This window comes from Calliphora vicina, chromosome X, assembly GCF_958450345.1.
Source record: "Calliphora vicina chromosome X, idCalVici1.1, whole genome shotgun sequence".
NCBI lineage: Eukaryota > Metazoa > Arthropoda > Insecta > Diptera > Calliphoridae > Calliphora > Calliphora vicina.
In genome coordinates this window covers 8,194,827-8,205,698 of record NC_088785.1, presented here as the reverse complement: position 1 = coordinate 8,205,698, position 10,872 = coordinate 8,194,827, and the positions used below count along the sequence as shown (strand labels likewise).

Genomic DNA, 10,872 nt, shown 5'->3' with positions numbered 1-10,872 from the left:
GCGTCCCGGCAACAAATACAACAATGCAAAAACAACAGGCAATTTGTTTTTGTTAAAATGTACGGTAAATGTCAAAATCAAGGCGAATTAAAATATTACTATGTTATTTACAATAACAAATGTAAACATAAACAAAGTTTGACACAAAGTAAATTAATAAAGTAGACTCAGTACCAAAGTAAATTAATAAAGTAGACTCAGTAGAACAGCTGACTATTTTTTTTACTTTGGTCTGAACTGTCAATTCACTTGTGGTTGTTGTGGCGAAAAATACAACAAGCCCAAAAGCAAAAACAACAACAGGCAACTTTGACAGCTCAGACCTTAAACCAAAAACAAAATTGCTTGTGGTTTTTGTAAATGTTGTATTTGTTGTAGTACTGTCGCTACTTTATTAATTTACTTTGGTTTGACATATAGTGTACATAAAACCACAGCGAATTAAGAAACAGCTGATTTTATACACTCACCTTGTTAATACGCCTTGGACCAAGGTATATTAATTATAAGGTAGTGTTTTTCGCCGTGGTGCAGAATCAATGTCAAACTTTGTTTACATTTTGTAAATGTCAAACTTTGTTTTGCTGTTAAATTCGTTTATGTTTTAAAACCAATAATAATACTACACGAAATTAGTTTTATTTTTAAAAACATCAAATTAAATGACAAACAGATTTAAATTTATAAACAGTTTTTGTTTAACAAAAATTCGCTTTGATTTATTTGTGGGCTGTTTTTGACATTTTTCCTTGACAGCCAATTCGCCTTCAAATGCATGCACAATGTCAAACTACATATAAAAAATTATAACCAATTCGCTCGGTATCAAGGTGCATTTAATAAGGTGCCATCGGCAGCACAGCTGATTATAGAAATAGTACGCACAAATGTCAAACTACATATATAAAAAATATTCGCCCGTACGCCCGTATGTCAAACTCTATATATAAAAAATAAGTGAATTCGCCTGTATTTATTTCAATTCGCCACTGCTGTCACCTTGTTAAATACGCCTTGCTTGGTATTCTGAATTCGCCGATGACACTACCTTATCAAAGTAAATTGACAGCAGTGGCGAATTGAAATAAATACAGGCGAATTCACTTATTTTTTATATATAGAGTTTGACATACGGACGTACGGGCTAATATTTTTTATATATGTAGTTTGACATTTGTGCGTGCTATTTCTATAATCAGCTGTGCTGCCGATGGCATCTTATTAAATGCACCTTGGTCTGAACCAAGGCGAATTTATATACTAGGTGGTGTTGATTCTACAACATTTACAAAAACCACATGCAATTTGTTTTTGTTTATGTTTTGTTACTTTTACGTTTGTTATAGCATTCGCCGCAACAAACACAAGATAATTTGACAGCTCAATCCTCTAAACAACATTAATCAGCTGTGCTATCAACACCACCTGGTATATAAATTCGCCTTGGTCTGAACTGTCAATTCACTTGTGATTGTTGTGGCGAAAAATACAACAAGCCCAAAAGCAAAAACAACAACAGGCAACTTTGACAGCTCAGACCTTAAACCAAAAACAAAATTTCTTGTGGTTTTTGTAAATGTTGATTTGTTGTAGTACTGTCGCTACCAAGGCGAATTTATACAAGGTGGAGTCAGTCAAACAGCTGATGATTTTTTTTTCGCTTTTTGGTTCTAACAACTGTCAAAGTTTTTTTTTATATTTAAATATCTACATATTCTAAGCTTATTAAAAAAAAATTTTTGTTTACATAAATAATTAAAGCCCTCACTATTCAATTATCTACACTATATTAAGTTTAAATACTTATTTGTTTAATTTTTCATTTTGGTTTTTTGACATTTGTTAAGACCAATCGTTGTTTTTGTAGAACTGACACCACCTTTTATGAATTCGCCTTGGTCGCTACTTTATTAATTTACTTTGTAACAATTAATTATTAAATTAATTTACTTTGCTTTGTAATATACCAAGGTGCATTTAATAAGGTGCCATCGGCAGCACAGCTGATTATAGAAATAGTACGCACAAATGTCAAACTACATATATAAAAAATATTCGCCCGTACAACAGGCAACTTTGACAGCTCAGACCTTAAACCAAAAACAAAATTGCTTGTGGTTTTTGTAAATGTTGTATTTGTTGTAGTACTGTCGCTACTTTATTAATTTACTTTGGCTGTCACCTTGTTAAATACGCCTTGGTAATATACCTTGCTATCGACGACAGCCATTCATTTTTTGTTCACCCAGCCGCCGCCGATGAAAATTCTACGACGACTTGGATCTCTGTGCTCGGTTTGTTTTCTTATTGTTCATTTTGAATTACTTAAATTAGGAAAAAAATATCGTGCGAATGCGTGTGAGTAGACCTTAATTAGGTTCTCTTTCTCGTGAAAAACTCAAAATGAAATACATAAAAGATTTTTAATTAATTTATCGCCATGAATAAAAAAGTAACGTGAATTAAAAATGGATAGTTGTAAAAGATATATAAAATCTACAAAACAATAACATAATATATAGACAATAATGTTTTAGTGTAAGAAACAACATTTGTTTATTTCATAAACCCATTTTGTGTATGCATTGACATACATGTCCATTTGAGACAAATACGACATCATAAAAAATACTTTTTCGTGTAAAATGTTTTTGGGAATTTCTTTATATCCTTAAAATGGTAAATATTTTCTGAAAAATTGTTTTATTACAAAGTTATTTAAATGGCTTGTTAGGAACAAATCTAATATGCGCGTATATTCAATTCTTAAAAAACTTACCGCAGTCGAATTTTTTTTATACCTAACATACAAATATTTCGATTTCGGTATTTTTTCGTCACCAATAATTTGAATTAAAAAATTTCGTCATTTTTTCTTTATGGTAAAAGTTTTCAATTTTGCATTATGTGAAAAAAGTTGGTAATATGGTACTGTTTATTAACATGAAACCAAAAATTCCTTTTTGAATTTATGACAGTATGTACATCAGAAAATTTTGATATACAGGATAAGTGATTTCAGCGAAGCCGGTGTTCGATAATCTCCAGAGTTTTAAGTCTCTTCACCCGGCCAGAAAATTTTATGAAGTAATTAATAATAGAGCCCGGAACAAATGAATATCCCTGTAACGCTGTATATTTTATTTTTTTTTTGCTGTTGATAGTATCTGGAGAATATCGAACACCGGCTTCGATAAAAATACATTTATAGCCATTATTACAACATGCCGTTATAGTTAAAGTTACCTTTAATGGTACTTTTTTCTATTGCTTAAAGTTACCTTTAACTATAACGGCAAGTTGTAATAATGGCCCTTAGTGTCAATATTTTCATAAATGGCATATAGATTTAAAATGTGGTTTTCATTTCGCAATGTTAATAAATTTTACGGTATTGCATATCAGATGAAAGATATTCTGAAGCTCTACCCAACTATACTCATATATAGCTATAACCCGGTGAGCTTCGCTATCCATACTGTAATGATTTACAATATATTTAGTCTATCTAAAATTAGTTTCTAATATAATAAAAAGTATATTATTTATTTCTTATTTTCTAACCATAATATGAATTGTAATAAAATAGAAAAGTTTAGAACAATTAAAATACAAGCTGATTTTGTAATGATTTTGATGCGCAAATATAAAATATAGTACTAAGATCAGCTTAACAAATATGAACTGTGTTAAACATTTGGTTTACATCTCAACTAGCCCATAGACTAGAGAAATCTGTTGGAACTGACTCTATTCCTGTTCGTTTTATTAGGGATATATATCCTTACACATCCAGCTTTATTAAAAAACATTACTATTTGCTGTTGTTGTAGCAGCAGTGATTGCTGAGTTAACATCCCTTGGCCGAGTAAACTCGGGTCATACTGGTGCGTAGAACCGGTTGTCGTGGGAATTAAGTTTTTAGGTAATTAAGTCTGCTGTTATATCGTTTATTAACTTTACATTTTATACCATGAAACATTTTTTGAGAAACCGTTGAATTTATAGATAGCTTCTGTTCATAAAGAGTGTTCATTATAGCATCATCTCTCAGCAAATTGGATTCATTTCGTCTTAATGCTTCCACTGCATCCTTAATGGGGTTTAAAACATCCAATAATATTTCTAAATTTGAAACAAGGCCTTCATTAAACAAAGATGTTAAATTTTAATCTATTAAAGTTTTCTTTAATTAATTTTAAATAATTCCCGGGAACCCAAATTTAGGAAATTTTCATAAGATTTCCTACATTTAATGGACTTAAGACGAATTCTATATTGTTAAGACTTAAAAGACTGGTCTAGTAGAACACGTGATTTGACATATTCTAGATATTCATCATTGGTCGTTTTGTATGAAAGTCACTAGATTGTGGAATACAATGATTTCGTACCAAGACCGGAGATTTTCACACTCCTTATTTGCATTGAAAAACATTTTCCTGACAAATTTTTACTACTTTGTATATTTATTTATAGGAAATAGGAAGAGAGTAGTTCGTTCCTTCTGCTACCAAGAAAACATAGAACAAAGTTCGCGACGCTTTACATTATATACAAAATGAACAACTGAGATGTTTTTAATCTTCGTAATCGTTTTAGAAATATACATTTTTTTCGCTGCATTTTCCAATTTTTTTAAAAAAAAAACAAAAATTAAAAATTTTCCTAAAAAATAATTTTCGTTTGCCAAAAAAAAATTATATTTCTAAAACAACTGTGGAGATTAAAAAAAAGTTTTAGACTTACTTAAAGGTAATTATTCTATTGCGGAATTTCGCTTTGTTTTAGTTTATTCAATAAGCTAAACCGTTTTTGAGTTATGCGAATATATCGAGCCTTTAGCGTCAAATTATCGCAAGCGACATTTTCTAAATTTTTTTTATTGCAGAAATTAAAATTTCCTCAAAGTAGGACACCTCGGATATGTTACATTTTTAAATCGATCCTATTTCTTCGTTTGTGTTCCGATTTCAATAGATATAGAATCTTTTCATCGAGCGCTACAAAAGACCTGGCCGTAGCTATCAATTACCTCTTATAGCTTAGGAGATATTCGCATTTGAAAATTAAATTTTCAACAGTTTTACCCAGCCTACTCCATTTTTTTGATAATAGAAAAAGAAGTGTTTAAAAATAAAAAAATTTTTTATGTAAAATTAAAATTTAGGGCAAAAATTCTCAAATCGCATATTCGATATTAAAACACAGTAACCGATTTTAGATGGCCCAATATGCTTTTAATTATTTTTTAAAGGGTTTCAATAACTCAGACCCTGGTATGGATATTATAGTCAAAAAACTAAAAATTTCCATTTTTGGGATTTTTCAAGAATTTTTGTGGAATTGCGGGATTGCTGATAATACATTTCAAAATTCGTTTTTATTTTTCCATTTTGAATAGAAAATTTTACATAACTGTGAAATTTCATTAAAAACTATTCATAAATAACAATTTTATTTCAATTGGAAAAATTTTTATCTATGCAAAAATTCAATAAAAAACTTTATTTGTCATATTTTTCAATAAAGTATTGTATTTAAAATTTTTTTTCAAATTTTTTCCATGAATTTTTAATTGTCAAAAGTTATAAATATTTTTGAAAAATCGACAAATAGCTTGAAAGAAATTATATTATATCGCATCATAACATTTTTAATTTTATGTATAAATTTCAAAATAATCGAAAAAACCTTCTCCTGTATCTCGAAAATACGAGTTAACCTAAAACTGTTGGCACCACTGAATTCGGAGTACCCGAATTAGTTTAACCCACCGGGTGCCCCGCTTGACAGATTTTTAAACTAGCACAGTGTAATCAATACATTAGTAATAAAATATAAATTCATTTAATTTTTTATTTTTAGGACGGATGGATTTTCGATGTGCAGTTGAGCCTACTCATGCAGCTAAAGTTTTGACACAATAATGTGGCAAATTTCAAAGTACATCGCCATATTCTCTTCACAACTAGCAAAAGACTGAATTCATAATATAAAATAATAAGATTTTACTGCCAATTTATGAACAATTATCCGAATATTTGAGGCGTAATGAATTGAATAGAAAAATATTTTGAAAAATAACTCAAACGTCATTAATTTGTATATGGAAAAGTTGAAAGGAAACCATATTGCCTCATTACAAATATAAAGAGAGTTAGCACGAAATTAAATTTAGAAACAAACAAAAATTTACTGTATATATGCATTTTTTATTATTACAACTGTATTATTAGTTAAGGAAGAGAATATAAGTATTTATAAGATTAAGCATTTAATTTTTATAATATATGTATATAAGGAGTTACATAGAAATATGACGTTCGAAACGACAAGCTATAGTAAAGATAAATCGAGATCTGTTTTATTTTATGAAATCAAATTTAAAAGGAAAATAATAACTAACACAGAATGTTCCCCTCTAAACGCACGTCAAAGAAAAACAAATATCTTTTTTGGTTTTCCTATACGAATACTGTTGTACGGAATACATTGGTTGATCCTGTGGTCTTCAATCGTAGCGGTAGTGGTAGAGTGTTTGGGAGCACAGCATACAACTAAAAATTGGAATTCTACACAAACTCAAGTATTTTCATCTGGCGAAATCGTCGCTCAATTTACCTTACCTCAGATAACAACAGGTCATGGTGAGAAACAATCTGTTACTTCACTTGATGGACTGCCAACCACCTCAACTATTACGTCAAGTACTGGAAATTATTCATCAACTGGATCATCGTCTACTACAACTGCAAATGGCAGTTCAAAGAATTATCTAACACATTTGGCGTACGATTACAAACGTAATGTTTTTTATGCGGGAGCAACAAACAAAATTTTACAATTAAATGAAAATCTAAGAGTGTTGTCGCAAGCCTTAACGGGCCCCAAAAACGATTCTCCTCAGTGCCATGCCAGCGGTTGTTCGGAAGATGTTGAGACTTCACTCGTAAATAATCACAATAAGATTCTTATTGTGAGCTATTCTCAAGGGGATGGCATATTGATTGCCTGTGGTAGCGTGCGTCAAGGGGCCTGTGATATATATAATTTAGCACGGTTTCCAAAAAATCCACTATTCATCGATATACCTTTGGCGGCGAATGATGAGTTTGCCTCGACGTATGCCTTTGTCGGACCTGCAAAGTATTCGTGGAAAAAGGAAGATATTTTGTATGTCGGTACAACATTTACCAATGTGGGAGACTACAGACATGATGTACCTGCGATATCTTCGAGACGTCTAGAGGATTTAAACTATGCCGAATTCGAAATCAAACAATCTATTATAAATATTGATGTTAAGTATAGAGACCATTTTCTGGTCGATTACGTTTATGGGTTCAATTCATCAGAGTACGCCTACTTTACTATAGTTCAAAAGCGTTCTCACTTGGCCGAAGAAGCTGGATATGTTACACGCTTGGCGCGTATCTGTATTACCGACTCAAACTATGACAGTTATACCGAAATTACCATACAATGTTTGGCTACGCATAATAATGTTGATTATAATATTTTACGTGATGCTAAAATTACTGAAGCCGGTCAAAAGTTGGCCCAACAAATGGGTATCAAAAGAGGTGAACATGTTTTGGTAGCAATTTTTTCACCTTCCCGCGAAATAACAAATCAGCCTCAAGATAAATCTGCGATGTGTATTTACAGCCTAAAAGAAATAGAAGAAGTATTCAACGAGAATATACATCTATGCTTTAATGGCACAATAAAGGATCGTAATTTGGGATATATATCGGGCACGATAGATGACGGCCGCTGTCCTGGTGTAGGTTTTATTAATATGTATTTAATTGTTATTCAGGATATCAATATATTGTATTATTTTTTTTAATTCTAGACAACTGGCAATGTGTACAGCTTTTGTAATGTTGGACTTAAAATAAGTGGAGTTTCACCCATATCGTCTCATGCGCTATTCCACTTTGATAATGTTTCTATAACATCTGTAACGGCAACTACAACTGGACCACATTCATTAGCTTTTCTCGGTACAGACAAGGGTCAAATAAAAAAAGTATTGATTTCTGGTCATCATCCTGGTGAATATGAAGAAATAATGGTAGATTCGGGTAACCAAATACTGCAGGATACTATGATGTCACCTAAAAAAGATTTTCTCTATGTGCTATCTAAACATAAGGTATGTACTCGGAATTCTATTTTAAAATATTCGATCAATATTTGTCGAACTTTTTTCAAGCATAAACTATTGATGGTACTATTTTAAAAATTATTTATGAAACAAATTCCGTTTAAAAAATATGTCTAGAGTTCTAATATTTACTATCAAACCTTGTTTTCCAACTTATTATAAAATAAGTCAAGTAAATATATACAATTTTATTTAGATACACCCAGTAAGCAATGTTTCGCACTTTTTATCGAACTTATTTCGAATTAAAATCGAAAATATAGATTTATTATTATGCTCTATTCAAAGCAGAATAATTTTCGACACCCAGTTCTTAGTTTAGTTTTGTTTATATAAAATTTTATTTTTTCAATTTTCAATTTACCTATACATATATTCGAATTTTATTGATTTAATTTCAATACAAAGAAGCCTTCGTGGCCAAATACTACATGTATTGTTAAGAATATATCTATGTATGTAAGTAATATAAGTAAATATTTAAAATAGAAAATTAACTATATAAAAGGCTCCCCAGCCATATAAATATTGCATCAAATTTAAAATTAAAAGCTTCTTTAGCCAAAGTTTTAACAATATAAATGGATAAAGATATAAAAATTAAGTTGTATAGTTTAATTTTGACTTCTATTAAAGTAGTCCAAGAGTTTATTTGTGTATTTAAGGTAAGAATACGAAAAAAGTTTGAGATCAATAGGAAGTATACTCCAAGTTCGGTGAATTCTTATCAAAAAGTGGAACATCAATCTGAATGTTGCGTGTTGAATTAATAAAATAAACATATTTAAAAGTAATTGAGGTTGTCTATATCTCATGATTTTGTAAAAGTGAAGCAAAATACGTAGGTTAAGATAATCATTTAATTTAAATTTCAAAAATATAGGAACAAGCGCCGAAACTCGATCATGTTCTTGTTTATTTACATTAAAAACATAGCGTAAAGTTTTTCTGACCACTTCCTCAATAATATTCAAATTATAGGCCCAAGTCCCAGAAAAAACCTCAAGGCAGTAGTTAACACGTGACATTATTAGTGAAAAGGCCAGTCGACTGCTGGTGTGTTTTGGTGTATAAGCTTTTAAACTGTACAGATTTCTCAAGACCAGACAGCATGAATTAGCTGGAATTAACATGATCCGAAAATTTGAGTTTCGCGTCTAAAATAACACCAAGACATTTTAGAGAATCAGTAAAGCAAATTTCACGACCACTGATGAATAATCTGGGGGATGACAAATTTCTATTAGATGAATTAAATTTTATAGCTTTTGATTTGGTAGGATTGATCTCAAGCGAGTTCATATACATTCAAATAGATATAGAGTTGAGGTGATCATTTAAGGAATTTTCAAAATTGATTTGTCATCAGCAAAAACATAGGGTTGACATTTGCTATTTTTCATAATTGAAATGTCATCATTCAAATAGATAAGAAATAATATAGATCCAAGAACTGACCCTTGGGGTACCCCCGAAGTAACTAGACCAGTACTAGAACAAGATTCATTTAAGAAAACGTATTGGAATCGATCAATGAGATATGTATATATTAATTTGAATGCTGATTTCGAAAAACTGAAGTTCTCATGGAGCTTTTTTTTATATTATATATTTTTATACCCTTCACCTTCGTGAGAAGGGTATATATAAGTTTGTCAATCCGTTTGTAATTTCTACATTTTTCATTTCCGACCCTATAAAGTATATATATTCTGGATCCTTATAGATAGCGGAGTCGATTAAGCCATGTCCGTCTGTCTGTTGAAATCAATTTTCTGAAGGCCCCAGATATCTCCAGGATCCAAATCTTCAACAATTCTGTCAGACATACTTTCGAGAATTTTGCTATTTAAAATCAGCAAAATCCGTCCATAAATAACGGAGATATGAGCAAAAATCCGAGACAACCTCTGAAAATTTCATCAAAAAACACAATGTATTGTGTTTTTTTGACAAAAAAGCAACAAAACGTATGTTTTTGGATGTGCATGCTTTGCGTATTTTGTTTTTCTTTTGTGTTTTGTTTCTTTTGGCGTTGTTGTTTTTTATACAATTAAACGTATGTTTGGATCAGCGTTGCCACTGAACAAATCTTATTCCTACCAAATTTTTGTCAAAAAACTACCAAAATCGTTTTAAACCTACCATTTTTTTAAAATCATATACATATGTATGTATGTTAAGAATAAAAAATAAGTTTTGATTTTATTAGACATACTTTCTGCCAGTTCTGCTGCTCTTATACCATTTACGTCATAAAAACGTGATATAAAATACAATTTTAAACTGTCCCATTGTTCTATAATTCTTGCAATAACACCTTCTAAAGATAACCATCTTGTTTGGCAAACACCTAATATTTTATGAGATTTTACAGAACAGTATTCCTGAAATTCTTTAAGCTCGTTAATTCTTTTGGGACTATGAGAGAAAAAAGTATATATATTACCACAAAGAAGCTCATTATTTTTTGGCAACAAGTTACATGCATAACTGGAGCAGAGTTGGAGTGAGTGACATGTGCACTTAATGTAAAACAAGTCAGTTTCATTAGTAAGTAACGTCACCAGCCATAACGTTAGCACCGTCTGTAACCAATCCGATCAAGTTTTTTAAAGGAACGTTATGTGTAGGGTTTTTATCCCGGTACAAATTTCCCGGAAATTTTGCCAATTTTTCACTACCCGATTCCCGGG

General features: G+C 30.8%; 1 protein-coding gene across 1 annotated transcript in view; it reads left to right on the top strand.

Moving 5' to 3' along the window:
- Window positions 1–2,338: 2,338 nt before the first annotated feature.
- Window positions 2,339–10,872, top strand: part of PlexB (plexin B) — a 102,808-nt gene continuing 94,274 nt past the window's right edge. Inside the window, exons 1-3 of the mRNA XM_065514718.1 lie at window positions 2,339–2,679; window positions 5,869–7,789; window positions 7,862–8,164. Of these exons, the coding sequence (XP_065370790.1) occupies window positions 6,320–7,789; window positions 7,862–8,164 (1,773 nt within the window). The 5' untranslated portion in view covers window positions 2,339–2,679; window positions 5,869–6,319. The remainder of the gene's footprint in view (window positions 2,680–5,868; window positions 7,790–7,861; window positions 8,165–10,872) is intronic.